Here is a 16,982-nt window from a genome sequence, read left to right as displayed (position 1 = left end):
GCTCATCTAGTCCATAATATCTATATATATAATGTATACATAGATACAAACATACAAGCACACATACGCACATACGTACATACTTACATACGCACATCAATGTTTTTGTAGCTCATACTTAGACTTTATTTAGTTGAATGTCTGTTATAAATCCGCAATGATCAGTTGGATCTGCATGATGAGACAAAGATAACCACAAATCTGTAGTATTCCTAGAGAATAGTCTATCAAAGTATTTCTTTTATTTATTTAGCTATAACGGTTTTTTATGAATATTCACTATCACTCACTCCTTCATTAAATAATCCACTCCTTCAATCTCCAACGAGCAAGAAAAGAAAGGAAATGGAAAAAATACAAAGACTTTAATGTGAAGTCAAACAATAGTCATTTTGGATACATTTAAAGGGGCTATACTGCTCCAAAAACGACTCGTCTAAACAACCCCTCTTTCACATGTATCTTTGTTATTGTTGTTTTTATTAGATAACCCCTATACATAAAGAGGTATCAATTCCTAGTCCGTTAATATTCAATTAAGGTCTGATTAATTTGTAATAAAAATTGACAGATACCCTTTAGGTTTTCTTGACATTTTTTTTTACTTGTTCCCAATGAAACAAAAGATATTAAATACTTGATTGTGTGTTGCTAGGTTATAAAGAGCTGATTTTAATGGATAAAGACAACAAAGATCAAGCATTATATATGTAGATATGCACAAAATATATATAATACCAAGAGACCAATCATAATATATATGTTTCTTTTAAAAAAATACGGTTTAATTGTCCTTTATTGTTCTCAATGATTTTCTCTTTATTTATTTCTTTCTTTCTTTATTTATCCATTAATTCATTTTTATACACTTAGACATCGATAACTCTGCTCAACTTCTGTACTCTATTAAGTAGCAAATCTCCCTGCTTCACTACTGTCTGGTATTGCGCATTCTTTGCGTCAGGGCGGTTGGTCTCGATCACACCATTAACCTTATCGATCACACAGTTCAAACGACCGGCAGCGACAAACTTGTACAGCTCACTACAAATACCATCACAAACCCCCCAAAAATAAATGAATAAATAGATTAAATTAATAAAGTTACAAATTTATATACATTCAAAAGCTTCATTTCATCCATAAATCACATCACATTACGTCACATATTTCACAACTTATAATATTTGTTACTGTTGTTGTAAACTTACCGATCAATAAAGTCCTCAGATACACCAAATGCCTGAGCCATGCTTGCCAAGGTCAATGAACGGTAACTTTCAAGAAGCTGGGCATAAGCAACAATACGCATCTCGCGTGTGTAATAACGCATGTGAGCGTAAAGGTAACGGGATGTACGTAAATGAGTTTCTTCCACATTGGCTAATAACAATTCCAAAGTCAGAGATACACATATAAACTTTCACGTCCTTTTTTTTTCTGTCCGCACACTCATTACCGATATCACTATCACTACCACTACCACTACCACTACCACTACCACTACCACTAGTACTACTCTTATTATTATCATGCTCACCAAGAGCGCGGAAAAAGTCTGAGTAATTGCAGTTGTAAAGACTGGTCATGAAATCTTCCAGATAAGGAATATCTGAAATCACCTCAAGAATCTCGGGTGCATCTAAAACCTACAATTGTTCTCCTCTTAATAAATATATACATTCCTCTTCCTCGTTATCCTTCTCTTTCTGGACTTTATCTTTCTTGTTGCCTTTCCACAAATGTATATATACACCAGTTGATCTCCATACCTTCTTTTTAATATCTACACGCTGCATGCTAATGACACTAGTGAGAACAGCATACTTGACAAAGTCTTGATAAGACATCATCTCAGTGCTAGTAAATGTGCTGAGAGTGTCAATAAAAAGACTAGCAGCTCCCTTGAAGTCACGGATCGACATGAGATAAACACCCTCATAAGCCTTGAGACGGTTACGTCTATCCCAATCACCACCTTGCTCAATCAATTCCTTGAGTTTATCCAACTTGGAGCGTACAAGGTTATAGTCATCAAAGAAAAATCCAATTCTAACGATAGCAAAGACAATATCGATACGAGTACCCAAGGTAATGGATTTGTTCAAAAGATTGTTGTAGCCTGTGAGAGCACTTTCCTATCCACACTTAACATCAGTATCCTCCTCTTTCTCTCTCTTATATATATATATATATAGCCTAGAAAATACCTTGTCACCAATACTAGAATAATAATCAGCCTTTCCCAACAAAGCTTCATTGATTTCAGTTTCTCCTTGATTCTGTTCTGCATCCACAACCTTTTCGTCGAACTTCTTGAGTTCTTCCTTGTTGGCAGCCTCCATACGAGTGTATAGTTGCTGATCAAAAGGGATCTTGAACTCTTCTACAATGAACTTGTAAAAAGGGGCCATGTCTAACATGACAGAAACGAATAACTCCATCAGTCCCCCTTTCTTTTCCCTTTCTTCCTTTGGATGAGTAAATAATAAGCTAATAACGCACTCTTTTGCTCGATTTCCTTGAGAAGTTCGTTCTTTGCATTCTGACGTTGTTCAACTGGTCCCTGGTTGACGATGAAACGATGGTGCTGGTAAAATTATAAATACATAAAAAGAAAGAAGTTACAAAAAAAAGTAACAGTTGTTGTTGATGATGTAAGTGCATGTATTTTTGGTGAGTTAAACAAGGCATAATAAGTTTTTTGGGTTTGAATAGAATGCAAGCTTACTGCCAGGTACAGATCGGGGATCTTCTGGAGTGTGTTGTCTTGAGCGGGGATGGACATTTTGAAAGGTGTGGATGAGTTCCAAGAAGGAGTTATTCCGCATACGCGTTTTGATGGATAGGGTTCTTGCTACGTAATGGGATAATGACGCGGCTTCGATTTTGAGGGACCGCCAATGTGCTTTTTGTAGAAACCCAATACACATTACATTTATATATAAAAATTGGTATAAAATAAAGTTTTGTTCATGCATAAACATTGGTGTGAATTAAGTACATTTAACTTCATCGATCCCAATGATTACAATTGTGATTTTCTTGCATTAAATTCCAAAAGGAATATATATAAATATTCTTTATTGGTTACAGTATAATGTAGTAAAGCACCGTTTTGACAAGGTTTGAATTACAAAACTAATTCATAGGGCGGAAGTTTTTTTTTGTAAAATGTTGAATTAAAATTGAAAAGCATTTGAATCTGCTTGGTACTTTTTTTTTGTCTACCTTGCTAATCTAATTATAATCCAAGTGATTAGTTTATTTGAACTTAACATTATATGCATATCTCTTAACAAATGACCAATAAGTTTATATATCATAATTTAATCTTTAATTAATATTATAATTAACATTATTGGTAGACATATCTAATTATCTATAGCTTACATGTAATTCTAGCAGCAATATACGGCTCTGTGACTAAATTCCATTTGCTAATAGTTGTATTCTGTTATATATTTATATCACAGAAGTATACTTGTTACTATCGACTATTTATTTATATTATCTGACTTCTGCATTACCATTTTACTTGTTATCAACCAGACAATGGCTGTTTTTTTTGTTTTTATTTACTATATAGCCATTTAGTTTACAAGATAAATTGAGAGCAAGGCATTTCAACCAAAGAAAACCAAAAAAAATAGTTCAACCCCTCCCCTCCCTTCACCGCAATTCTTACATATACATATATATATTATATTTTACTACACAGGCTTAAACTCAAAAGTTTCAGACTTCCCAATGCTTGGTAGCTACAGAGTCTGTGAGAGTAACATTTTCCACACGCTTATTAACAAAGGTGGGTACTTGAGGAGCTGGGGGAAGAAGAGCGCTGATTTGTGCAATGATGTCTGGTGTGACCCATTCGTTTTGAGGGAGATCAACAAAAAACTTGACAAGCATGTGTCCCTGAATGTGGTGGGAATTATAAACAGGCATACCTTGATTAGGTATAACCTTGACACAATCGGGTCGCATTGCCTCTCCAGGAGACAGATTTGCCAGCAAGACGCGATCGTCCAAGTGTGGGATAGCAATCTGGCCACCCGAGAGAGCCGTGACAAGATCAATGTGGGCTTCATAAACCAGGTTATCAGCCAGACGTTTGAACCGATGATGGGGTATTTCTTGGATAACAGCAATGATTTCATTGGGAATCACGTCACGATATTCATCTTTTTCTTGTTGTTGTTGTGGGCAGTTGTGTAGACTCTGTAACGGAATGGTTATTTTTTGTTTGTCACGCACACCTTTTGCAATCTTCGCGTCAAGGAACATGTGCTTGGTTATTGTTTTCTTTCCGACGCATTGGGCACAATTGGTTCGTTCTACATGTTCACCCACGCCGTGACAGTCGCCACATGAAAGATCAATTTGTTTTGTTGTGGAACCTGACTTGTACTTAAAATATCGGACACCACATCCATTACAGCTCTGACATGTCTTACTGACCAGACTATCTTGTATAGCCTCGCCCGTGCCGCGACATCCAGGGCAGAAAATGTGTCTCTGCAAAGACAGCTTTGAGGTCTTTCCGGTGTAGATATCTTCGAGGGTTAGTTTTATTGAGCAAGACAGTACTTTGTCGTGTTGGCTAGACAGGCGGCTGGATCGGCGACTTGAGTTGGCAGCAGTTTTACTTGTGGTGCCAAATATTACATCAGAAAAAAATTGGGGGAACATGTACTTGTTTACGTTCAAAATTGCTTTTGCCTTTGCTTTTGCCTTTGCTTTTGCTTTTGCGCTCGAGTTTTTTGCATTGTGAATCTGATGGTTGTTATCTTTGAATTGGTCAAGTGATTGCTAATGCAGAATGAGGCAAAATAATTCTCTAGTGCAAAAACTGAAGAAGTTTGTGTTTGTGTATAAAAAAAGAAAAAGAAAGGAGGGGAAAGAGAGGGAGGAAGGGCGCAGGAAGAGAGAAAGAGAGAAAGAGAGCATACCTTTTGATTATTAGTCAGTTGTTGGGTATTATCTGGAATATAAATTGACATGGTTACTTTGTAGCTGCACAATTGTATATTCTACGTGTATCGATTCAAGGGGGAGGAAAGGGAGAAAAAACTGTGCAAATACGTTATCTCGTACATATTATATATATATGATCTACAGGTTCTATGCTACTATGATAGCTCAATGACGCAGCCCTATTTTAAGGGACTGCTGCATACATAATCTGTACGTGAAATCCAACATCAAGAATACACTTGTATTTTCTTTATAATATATATAAGTCAAATTAAAGATGACTTGTAGTACTTGGATCAAATTGAATTGAGTAATTCAGTTAAGAAACACACTACCGATACGAGGTGTACAAAGGGAAGGATCATGCTAATAGGAATGGAACATACATATTGAACTGAATTGAACATCTTCTTTGAACACTTCTTTAAATAACAACAAGATGCCTATACTATTCTTCTTTCTTTTTATAGTGATTTTTGTTTAGTATTTGTATTATATATATAACATAATATATTGTCTAATTCTCATTTTCTCTTTGCTTCTTCTTCTGTTGCTGTTGCTATGCAGCGAGGGAGATATAGTTATAAAGCTAAAGATACAGACATACATTCAGTGTATGAGTGTGTAAGTAGGAACGTTTTTTTTTTGGTCTGCCTTTCTGATTTTTGGCATCTTTATTATTTCTTTTTGGGAGTTGTTTCTTTCCTTTATTTCTTTATTTCTTTGTCTCTTTCTTTGTTTCTTTCATTCTTTCTTTCTTTGGAGGGTGAGGGGGATGCTGCTACTTCTTTATTTTATATATATATATATTTTAGTTTTTCTTCTTCTTTACTGCTGAGCGCACTGGACACCAGGGCCACCTCTCTGGTCTTCGTCTTCGTCTTCATAACCTCTCTGTGTGTTCTGGGTCTGGTAAGCCTCTGCATCAGCGAGGACAACTTCATCTACATGCTTGTCGCCAAAGTTGGGCATCTGAGGGCGGGAAGGAAGGATGGTATCGAGCTTGGCGATGACTTCGGGAGTGGCCCAGTTGGGCTGGGGGAACTCGACTGAGAACTTGACAAACATGTGTCCGTGGTGGTGGTGACGGTATGCGGGCATACCTTCGTTGGGGATGACCTTGACGCAATCAGGCTTGATGGCCTCTCCTGGCAAAACATTGACCAAGAGGACACGGTCGTCGAGGTGGGAGATGGCAAACTGACCACCGGCCAGGGCGGTCAAGAGATCGATGCGGGCCTCGTAGACCAGATCGTCGCCCTGACGCTTGAAGCGGGGATGGGGCTTTTCGTCAATGGCGATCAGGATATCACCGGGAATGACATTGGGGGCCTGGTCACCCTCTCCCTGGAAGGTGATCTTCTGTCCGTCACGCATACCCTTGTCGATGTGAACTTCGAGGATCTTGCGTTCGCTGATGATCTTCTTGCCGACACAGTGCTTGCAACGGTCGCGCTCGTTGACAATTTCACCCTCGCCACGGCAATCACCACAAGGTTGCTGCATCTGCTGGATCATTGGGCCCATCTGGCGCATGACGATGCGAACACCATTACCATTACAGCTGCGACAGGTCTGGACTGCGCCTTCCTTGCCGCCCTTGCCGTCACACTTGGGGCAAAGGATGTGCTTCTGGAGAGCAAGCTTGGAGGACTTGCCTGCATAAAGGTCTTCAAGGCTGACCTTGAGTTGGTGAACCATGTCCTTTCCGCGACGGGGGCCTGAGGGACGGCCACCACGACCGCCATGGCCTCCGCCACCACCAAATATACCGCCACCAAACAGCTGGGAGAACAGGTCTTCGGCATCCATACCGCCCATACCTGCACCCTGGCCATTGAGACCCTCTTCACCATACTGGTCGTACATCTGACGCTTCTCGCCGTCTGAGAGAATCTCGTATGCGTGAGAGATCTCCTTGAACTTATCACCAGCTCCGGGGTTCTTTTGTGTGCGTAGTAATAAGAGCAGTAACAGGTAGCAATAATAACATAATTGGATAAAGAAGTGTGTATTTGTTGGTTAATATTTCATTATGATAGTGATAGTGATAGTGATAGTAATAGTTTAGTCATCCATTTTCTATTTTCTATTTTTTATTTTATTTTTGCAAAACTGCGTAATACATTTTATATAGAAAATGTTGTATTTTAAAAAATAAAAGTAAAATAAAATTATTATTACCTTGTCAGGATGGTACTTCAAGGCAAGCTTGCGGTAGGCCTTCTTGAGTTCACCTTCGCTAACGTCAGGGGAGACGCCAAGGACATCGTAGAATTTGGTTTCACGGACCATGATGATGAATGAGTAAAGATGAGGGAGGGAGGGAGGTAGGGAGGGGTTAATAAAAAAAATTAAGACTGATGAGTAAAGGAAAAAAAATTATAATATAAAATAAAATAAAATAATTTATTTATATATATAATTTTTTTATTATAAGGGGGGTGAGTTATAGGCTGTGGACCATTTTATTAGGTAGGTTGGCGTTAGGGTTTTTGGATTGTGGGTGTGGACTACAAAATGATACTTATTCCGCTTCTGTGGTTGTTATTTTTTTTTTTTTTAATTTTTTTTCCAGGTACGGACAAATCAAAATACAAAAAATTTCATCGTTCTTTCCCGAACATTCTAAGCCATACTATGTTTTACTTTTGCTAAGCAATTTTTTTTTCTTAATTTTTTTTTGTATTGTATTGTGTTTGTAATAAATACGCCTAAAAAAAACCAACCTGAAACCAAATGTTCTGAAATCCACTCCACGCAACTACACATCTTTTTTTAATAACAGTAACCAATTAAACAAGCCAAAAAGGACTATTAGTGTTAGTATTAGTCTTTTGGTTTTCATAAAAATAATTAGGAAGAAGTTATTCAATGTCTTTCCCTCTTATTTTGTTTCAATTTCATTTTCATTTTTATTATTATTGTTGTTGTTATATATATCTTTTTTAGAAAAAAGCAAGTATGTAAATATATTTGTTTATATATAAAAATATATATGCGTTTGTGTGTATTGTTGTGTATTTGTATATTGTGAGAAAGATACCATTTTTTTTGGTTTTTTGGTTTTTTGGTCATAATTATTGATCCTGAGGTTGGAAGGGTTCGACCAACATCTTACTAAACTCTTTAATGTCTTCGGTTCCACGGACTTCCTTTGTCAGCAATGGCATGCGGATGATGTGGAAATCCTCATAGAGATCATAGATCTGGTCAAGGTACTTTTGCTGCATCTTGTATCGCACATTACAGTGCTCACAGTTTGATCCCTTCTTAGGGAACAACAACTGGTTGACAACAATGTTGTGAGTATCGATATGGTAAGATGTCAACTCCTGGATCATTCTCTCAGTCTCGTACAGTGACAAGAACTCGGAAATACAAACACAGACAAATGTGGTCTTGTTCTGTTACATAAATAAAATAAGATTAAACCTATACATACATTTATATTTCATTCACATTATTCACTTACTGGATCCTTGAATTGGTTGTTGACTTCAGTAATAACTGAACGCATCTCCTCTAGTTTGGAAAACATATCCTCTTGGTTTGCATTCAGACCCATCATACCAGACACCTTTATTTTGTGATAAAAAAAAACATGATTAATAGATCACAATCAACCACAATCATACCAATTAATCACAAGACAATACAGAACAATACAAGGTCAGACTAGAATAATCTAGACAAGTCAAGATTGTTCAAATTTGTTTACCTGTTGAAACATTGGTCCAAATCTACCACTAAGATTACTAATCTTTGCAAGAGCCTTTTCGAGCACAGTAGGGAAAGACAAGAATCGAAGGGTGTGACCAGTTGGGGCAGTGTCAAATACAACTACAGAGTAAGACATGGTCTTGACTTGTCTATAATAAAGTTATTGTTATTATTATCAGTAAATAATATAAAAGAAAGCTTTTCTTCCCAATACGATATACACACACAAATTATATATATATAAGCAAGTTCTTACTTCATAACTTCGGCAAAACCCATGGCTTCATCCACACCTGGGATAGCATAAGCTAGATCCTGAACCATTCCACCCATAGCATTACCCTGATCAGCTGTAAGCGCATAGTAAAATTATTAATTCCCGTACAAATGTTTTTATACATATATAAAGGTAACAATAAATAAATCCAAAGCTATAACTTGACTTGCATTGTTCAATCATCTCTTGAATACTAGAAGTAGGATCAATTTCCTAGAGATATACCAAACAATATTTAAATAGGTAAATAAATAAAGACATAAGAAAGAAGTATACACGTGTATAGTAGTATATAGAGTGAGACATATGCACACATCAATAAATTACACAAGTGCATATAAACTCCCTCCCCATACACAGACACATAATATATATGTATGTGTGTGTGTATGCATGCAAGTATATATGTACACTTTATACTCAAAATAATGTGTACACTCACCATGGCATACAAGTTTTCAAAGCCATTGACAAGGGTCGCTTCTTTAGAGAACTTTTGCCCAAAGGCATCTGACAGGTTGTGAGCAGGATCGGTTGAGATGAGCAAAACAGATTCGCGTACTTTGGCGAGTTGAACGGCCAATGAACACGATGTGGTGGTTTTGCCTATAAACCACAATTTTTTAAGTACATATATGTATGATATGACAAGTTCTTCTTTTTATCTTTATCTTTATCTTTATGTACATATACTTTATTTTATTTGCTTTTTTTGGGAGGTGTTCCCAATAATAATAATGACTCAAGGGAAAAAAATGTCTTACCAACACCACCCTTGCCACCTACAAAAATCCAGTTGAGCGATTCTTGGTCAAGGACATTCTTAAGAGTAGGCTCAAGAGGCTGGAAATCGTCATCCGAAATATCAGACATGATGATGAAGAATAAGAAGAAGAAAGAGTATTTGTCTCAAACGATGGCGGAGGTTGAATGAAATAAGGGTTTTTTATTTTATTTTATATAAATAAATAAAGTGAGATTAGAGTAAGTGAGTGAGTGAATGAACGAGTGAGTGAACGAGTTAAAATTGGGTGAGTGAGTGAGTAACTAGGCGAGCGAACAAGCGAACGAGGTGATAATGACGTGGCCAAGCACCGACCAAAAAAAAAGTAATACAAAAAAAGCAAAAAAAAATATGAGAAAATTAAAAGAGGATTATACTTTAAAGACATCTATTCACTTTATATATATATATATATACTCACAGGGACAATGTACACAATATTTTCTTATATACAATTATATATAATAAATATACGCGTGTATGAAATGCGAAATGTGTAATGTGTAATGTGAAATGTGCAATTATTATGCTTGTGTAAGTTGAGCTGAGAATCAAGAAAATTTTCAATTGGAAAAAAAAATGTATTGAATGCATGAAAATGCATGTAGACTAAAAAGATAGACCACGCTCACGTATAACACACATAGGCAATAACATGGGTTCACTGCACTTTTTTTTGCTATTGATTATTTGGACAGTAATTTGACATAAATATACATGTAATTATTGTATATTTCCAAAGATATTTCTGATTGAAATTAGTATATGCATATAATTGAGTGAGTAAGTGAGTGAGTGAGTGAATTTGTCTCCTAAGACGAGACTGTAATCTGAAAGTGATTTAAAAGTGTCCGAGTTGATTAAACAACTATTATTTGGGCCCAACGCTTTTCCTCTTGGGCACGACGTTTCTATAGAGTACGAGAAATATTATAAACACCGCTTTTCATCATGTACCAGACTCCTGGAAAGTGACTATGGTCCGGCCTTCTATGATAGTAAAGTATCGTAAAGCAAAAAAAAAGTTGTGCCCTGAAGAAATTAGAGCGTTACTTCTACCATTATAAATTAGCATTTATAAAAACGATGTTAACAATCGCTCGAGAGAAATCACTTCAACATGAGCACTATCAATAAAGAATCAATTTTTATCGGTGGAAATGAAAATTATCCCGTTCAGCAAAACCTTCCTACTACACAAACCAATGGCTATGTCAAAATGACTGTCAATTTCTAAAATGCAGGAGTATGCACTTGCTAACAACTTTACTCTTGCAACCAAAGATCATAAACCAACTCGAGCTTACTTAAAGTGCACCAGGGGGGTCACTATAGAAACACTTATAAGTTTGAAGTCTGCGATCGTCTAAAAATTCATCCTAGTTCGAAAACCGGATATCCTTACATTATAAAGATATCTTTCAAGAAAGGAATCAAAAGATATCTTCCTTTGAAAGCTAATAGCTATGTAGATAACTTCCATAATCATTCTCTTGATGATAAATGTTTGGAATTGACTCTGAAAAGCAGATTGTTGAGAGTTGCTACTGAATATGCCAATCAGATCTCTAAGCTTGTAGAGACAAATGCCAAAACTCGTGAGATCCAAAGTCCCGTCCCAGATGAAACAGAAGATAGTCGTAAGCTGTATAATAGCGATATCAACAACATCAGGACTGTATTTTCTCGAGTTTCTGCCCATGTTTCCCAGAATGCATTTACTAGACTTGTTAAGATGGTGAAAGGAAAAGGCTACTAGGTACATTATGATGTAAACGGGAATAATTGACTGTCGAAGGTCTTTTTTTACCAATAAAAATATTATGGAGAGAGCTCGTCGCTTCTCAGGAGTTATGGTGGTAAATGCTACGTACTCTACCAAAAGCTTGTCTATGGCACTGATTTTTGTGGAAGGTGTCCACAAGATCGGAGGATAAATCCTCAAATTTTTTCCAGTTTCCTTTGCCTGGGTCTATAATGAACAGCAAGGCACATATCTTTGGTTCCTCCATCATCTCAAGGTGGGGACAAGGTTCCTAGCACAGTTTTTGAGACATACAAGTGGGATGCACTGATGAGCGCTCTTGAAATTGTGTTCGCGAACAACAGTAAACTGCTCTGTTACTGGCACATGCTGAATAGGGTGGAAAAGGCTTTGTCAGGAAAAGTCGGTTTGGTACAGAAGAAAAAAAAAGTTGACATGATATATATCCAACATGATCGATAGCAAAACTAAGAAGGAGTTTTATTGGGCTCTGAATAAGCTCAGCGATGTTTTCGCTGGTTCCTAAGTAGACAATGGTAATGTGAACGCACCAGTTTCAGTATATTTTCATAACAGGTGAATTACATGCCAAGATAAGTGGGCGGGTCATCTTACTCAGAAGATAATATATTCTGAATGCACAACATTGCAAAGGGCGGAAAGTGCTCACTAAGCCTTAGAAAGAGGTTTGTAATAGCTTCTTTGGATTTCGCCTATGAAACTATTGCAAGGTATATCGAGAGGCTTGAAAGAGACAACCGAAATGTGGAGATCAGGGAATATATGACGGTTGACCCTTTTGTTGGACGAAATAAGTTTTTGGCAATGATGTTTGCGAAGCTGTCAAAGCGAGCATTACTGGTGATAGATCAAGAGATTTGACTGAATAGTGAAAGCAGTATTGTTTGTGAATGTATGAACAAGCCTCAGTATGGTCTACCTTCTCGTCATTATTTCCCTGATATAAGGGATCTGTATTTCTGATATTCCCGAAAGGTGGACTATTGATCTTTGCGTGGTAAAACCAAGGGATAATACTTTCCAAGAAAACATCTATCTTGATGAAAAACCAAAGGTGTGAATAAAGGGAATCATCAAACTTGAGGCAATATTTCGCTCTTTTGAGGGCAGCCAGCAAGTGATTAACCTCTTGAGTAAGATCAATAAGTTTACTTCTGAATTCGAAGGCAAAACTGGGCACCCTTCTATCAACTTTAAAGGTCCAGAAAAAAAAACAAGTATTCTGGCAGACGAAAGGGTAGTACACATCCAAGATACCTTCCGAAGGACTTTAGTCGAACAAATTGGAAACAGATCACTGTTTTGTCTAGCCATATATGTTAAAAAAACTAGAAATTAGAACATAATAAAGAACTAATATGTATTTTGAAATTCTAGGCCGGCATTAAGGCAATGGTCAGATTAAGAGCGATAACAAGGGCAGGAAAGCCTGTAATAAGCAAAAAGTACTAAGCAAAACAAAAACAAGCAAGATCCTCTTGCCTCAGGTAAGAACTATTTTTATTTTAAAGCGTAGTTGAATCTATTAGAATGAATCTTCTCTTTTATCTCCATGTATTTTTAGTCGATGCCACCAAAAACAAATCAACCAAAACAACAAAATAAAGGCCTCTTGGACAGGTAAGATGTGCTTTTACTTTACAATGTAATTAAATCTATGGAGAGAAAATATTGTCTTATATTTATATGCTTTTAGTTGATACCCCCAGAAAGATGGCTTTAAAATATCTGAAGCTGCTCAGTACGATTATTAATATGATGATCGCACCTCTATTGGCAAGAAGGTTAAATACTAGCCCAACTTTCCTGTATCTCATAAGATAGTAGAAAATGTCAAGGGTGGTTTTAACCCTACCACTGACGGGCGGTATTGTTTAGCACACCCGACTGTGCTCAAATAGCTACGGGCACATACAAACAATTTATCTGCGTCTACTCAGAGAACCCCAACGCCCCCTCTACATCTTTCCTTCCATTCACTCCCCTTAACAACAAAACAAAGCACAAAAAAATCTCTGATTTTTTAATAATGTTAACAGTAACCGCTGGGCAACAGTTTACCTTTCCCATAATATCTCGAGGAAATGGCCAACCATTCCAGAACCATTATTTTTAGGCTGTTCCAGGAACAAAATTCCTGATGACTTTGACAGCCACTGGAATAAGTTCAAACAATTTAATAAGCATTATTGCTTAAATTCCATAATATTTATCCTTTCTGAGCAATATGAGCCAATTGGTCTTACGCTAAGTTTCTTTTTTTACTTTTCTTTTATTTACATTATTCTTTTCATTATATTTTATTAGCTAGACAATATTCTTTTTCACCTTTATAAATCTTATCAATCTGTTACTTTGCGTCAACATAATCTATCTATCGCTCGTGAGTTAAATAATTCGTGGGAAGTACTTTACCCTACAAGTTACACATATATCCAGCAAGTTAAAAATCATAACTGCTGGATACCATTACACAAGTCGAACCAAGCTATCTCCAGATGTGTTATGTTATGCATTTGTACCTTTTTATTTGATCAATTCAAATGTTAGCTCTTTATAGCTTTGGATCCAAATGTTAAATACGTATATGTATGTGTGCTAAGAGTTTTTGTTGAATTGAAAAGGCTTGATCACGAGAAAACTGACATAAAATCCCAAAAACCTACATTTTTCAATAAAAGAAAATACTTTATTTGCTTGTAGAATCACTTTTTCTCATTTGTTTTTTATAAAACTTTCATTGAATTCATATCTTATCTAAATATATGATTTCTGTCTCAAATTAAAGCACAAATCGATTACTCACAAATCCTGATATTTATATTTATAAAAGCTTTTACTATCAATGAGCAAAATATTACATCAATAGTTTTCTTACACATTTATTATATCGCCACTTTTGGGACATGACCTTTTACCTCTCGAACACGACGTTTACAAATTATACAATTTATATATATTGCATATAGAAATAAGAGTACTACTCTTTTTTTTACTTAATTAATGAAAAAAGCACTTCTCTATTTAGTGTACAATAGAATTTATTGTTATATTTAAGTTATCTATCTTTTAATAAATTGATTTTACTTACAAAAACTACTTTGGATGGTTAGGGACAAGATAAAATTACGGGGTGCTGGACCACAAGTCACTTTTTATGAGACTAGTAAATGGTAAGAGTTGGAGATTAAATAAACGTAGTACTCCAGAGAAACGTCGTGCCCGAGAGGAAAGTGTCGGGCCCTAATAATTAGCGAACTAAATTATAATCGATTTTCACCAAATAATATCTGTGATTAAGCTATGTTACTAAGGGTGGTCGCCAATTAAGTCAGAATGCAAGTTAGCGCGACCAATAGTATGTAATAGCTATAAAATAATTAAAGCGATTTCTTTCAATAAGAAAAAAATATTTGCTATATGAGTTCAACTTGAAATTTTTGAGATTGAAAATATATAACCACTCATTATATTTAATGGTGATAAAAAAGAGATTTGGCATAAATTGTACAGTGGTCTCTCGATAATTTCGAGGGTCTGGCAGTTTCCCTTCTAAAAACAGGGCTAAATTTTCACGACTCTTTTTAATTTCACTTTCACAATAATTTTTGGCCCTGAATCCTCAACGAGAAAGAATATTAATCAATCAAGTTACGCTGATACTTAGCTGACAACTTCTTTTTTATTGTATATAAGAGTACTTCTAACAAAATATGCTGTGACACTCCCTCTACTTTCATCGGAAGATATATAATCCGCAAGTTAACTTCAAGGCAATTAGTCCCTGCCTTGGCCTTGAAATTATCAAGGGACCACTGTATCCTAATACCATCTGGGAAACCTCTATAAATCCATTTTTACATCTGTTTTTCTCACGTAGTGGTAACAAATTTAAGTAAAATATAGATATGAAAGCAAGTACTCCGGCCTATATAGCTGTACAATGTTTTCTGGTGGGTTTCTCGGCCTCTTCACTGGTGTGTTAGACTAAATATACAATTCTCTTAATTTTACATATAATTCATGTCCACCAAGTTTAATTAATCAAAATAAAAAATCCAGATATGTCCTTACCAAACCAGAAATTCGTGTTTAGCTTGCTTTTTAAAAATTAAGCAAAATTGTTGATTGGCTACAATATGTATCTCGCATTAACATACATATACTATGTATTTACAGATGTAATCGATTATTCAACATCTTGAAAGTTATTTGTGCTTAAGGGATATTCATTAAGCAAAAGCATAATAAAAACAGTCATAATATAGCTATATATATATATATATACTGTATTGTATTATTGAGAATATTACCCAATTTGCCAAATACTAAAAGTTTGGAAACCAAGTGTCTGTGTGATAAGTTTATTGCCTTTTGTAAACTATTATAGACTGACAAGTAGAGATATTAAGCTAAACGGTTGTAGAAGCAAAATAATAAGTTTTTGGAGCCTATAACTGTCTTCATCAAACTTTTCATGTCTATTACTATACATAAATCAATTACAAAGATACATTACATTGAAATGTGGTTAAAACGGAAAAACTAGCGTGTCAATTGAATCATGGAGGAATGGAACAGTGGGGACATATCTTATATATGCAGTACTAAAATAAAAAATAACCATAGATAATTCAATGGTAAGGATAATTGAAAAAATAGCGTACTAGATAAAATAGTCTCAAAAACATAGTCGGATAAAAGGTAACGTGATTAAAAGCTGCTTCTGTGCAGAAGAGGGAATTGCTTTTGGAGATTTATGGTTCTTTTAATTTCTTGCCTAAGCCAAATAAGTATACATATTGACTAAAAAAATGAGCTAATATATATAGTCATAGATGGCACACAATATTCTACCCAAAATGGTGCAATCAACAGCTTTAAAAACTGTAGTCAAATGTTTGCTATACATATTACAATTGGGTAAACTACAAACTCCACAGTTATGACTAGATTATAACATTGCTAATGAACCTGTCAGGGTCACTTTTCGTAAATGTAACACATGACAGGTACTTATATACTGAAAATTCCCTAAGTAATACCCAGCCATTAACAAAAAAAAAGTTCTTTAAAACAGAGAATCAAATTACTATATAAACAGCTATAATTTTCTTTCTTAAACAAACAACACTCTTAATATATATATTACCTTCTTGAAAGTTATTCGTTTAACTCAAAAGGCTTAAAGTTGACTATTATTAAGTAAGATAATTAAACTACTATCGTCTGAAGTATAAAATATAATATTTCAAGTCTAAAAGTACACACGGATAAGAAATACTGTAAGCGGAGAACCTGCTTAATGCTCAGAAGAAGATATGTAAAATGTATGTTAACTCAAATTAGACACCAACTTCTCTCACGTTAACTATTAGCCGTGTCTTTATATACTTTATCTTCATCTATATATAAAAACTATAAGTACCCTTTTA

At 35.5% G+C, this 16,982-nt stretch overlaps 5 protein-coding genes across 5 annotated transcripts; 1 reads left to right on the top strand and 4 right to left on the bottom strand.

Moving 5' to 3' along the window:
* Positions 1 to 760: 760 nt before the first annotated feature.
* PHYBLDRAFT_130579 (hypothetical protein) lies at positions 761 to 2,797 on the bottom strand. Its single transcript, XM_018429374.1, has 7 exons — positions 2,732 to 2,797; positions 2,506 to 2,590; positions 2,211 to 2,416; positions 1,773 to 2,138; positions 1,541 to 1,649; positions 1,212 to 1,383; positions 761 to 1,044 (listed from the first exon to the last, which is right to left on the bottom strand). Exons 1-7 carry the CDS (start codon positions 2,786 to 2,788, stop codon positions 870 to 872), a joined length of 1,170 nt encoding a protein of 389 aa, XP_018296256.1. The 5' UTR covers positions 2,789 to 2,797; the 3' UTR covers positions 761 to 869.
* An 808-nt stretch (positions 2,798 to 3,605) lies between these two features.
* On the bottom strand, positions 3,606 to 5,003 carry PHYBLDRAFT_80171 (hypothetical protein; the record flags this gene model as incomplete). Its single annotated transcript, XM_018443563.1, has 2 exons — positions 3,606 to 4,812; positions 4,953 to 5,003. 2 exons carry the CDS (start codon positions 5,001 to 5,003, stop codon positions 3,739 to 3,741), a joined length of 1,125 nt encoding a protein of 374 aa, XP_018296255.1. The 3' UTR covers positions 3,606 to 3,738.
* Positions 5,004 to 5,614: 611 nt separating this feature from the next.
* Positions 5,615 to 7,344, bottom strand: PHYBLDRAFT_121817 (hypothetical protein). Its single transcript, XM_018428832.1, has 2 exons — positions 7,162 to 7,344; positions 5,615 to 6,921 (listed from the first exon to the last, which is right to left on the bottom strand). Exons 1-2 carry the CDS (start codon positions 7,270 to 7,272, stop codon positions 5,806 to 5,808), a joined length of 1,227 nt encoding a protein of 408 aa, XP_018296254.1. The 5' UTR covers positions 7,273 to 7,344; the 3' UTR covers positions 5,615 to 5,805.
* A 523-nt stretch (positions 7,345 to 7,867) lies between these two features.
* PHYBLDRAFT_75279 (hypothetical protein) lies at positions 7,868 to 9,850 on the bottom strand (the record flags this gene model as incomplete). Its single annotated transcript, XM_018443051.1, has 7 exons — positions 7,868 to 8,384; positions 8,453 to 8,557; positions 8,699 to 8,849; positions 8,957 to 9,050; positions 9,139 to 9,190; positions 9,420 to 9,583; positions 9,742 to 9,850. 7 exons carry the CDS (start codon positions 9,848 to 9,850, stop codon positions 8,058 to 8,060), a joined length of 1,002 nt encoding a protein of 333 aa, XP_018296253.1. The 3' UTR covers positions 7,868 to 8,057.
* Positions 9,851 to 10,881: 1,031 nt separating this feature from the next.
* PHYBLDRAFT_140313 (hypothetical protein) lies at positions 10,882 to 13,663 on the top strand (the record flags this gene model as incomplete). Its single annotated transcript, XM_018430380.1, has 10 exons — positions 10,882 to 10,986; positions 11,083 to 11,499; positions 11,591 to 11,675; positions 11,747 to 11,937; positions 12,181 to 12,387; positions 12,614 to 12,784; positions 12,925 to 12,992; positions 13,112 to 13,167; positions 13,244 to 13,331; positions 13,426 to 13,663. The coding sequence occupies 10 exons, from the start codon at positions 10,882 to 10,884 to the stop codon at positions 13,661 to 13,663; spliced, it is 1,626 nt and encodes a 541-aa protein (XP_018296252.1).
* Between the last annotated feature and the right edge of the window lie 3,319 nt (positions 13,664 to 16,982).

The sequence above is a fragment of the Phycomyces blakesleeanus genome, assembly GCF_001638985.1.
Source record: "Phycomyces blakesleeanus NRRL 1555(-) unplaced genomic scaffold PHYBLscaffold_3, whole genome shotgun sequence".
NCBI classification, from domain to species: domain Eukaryota; kingdom Fungi; phylum Mucoromycota; class Mucoromycetes; order Mucorales; family Phycomycetaceae; genus Phycomyces; species Phycomyces blakesleeanus.
This window is presented reverse-complemented; position numbering and strand designations above follow the sequence as displayed.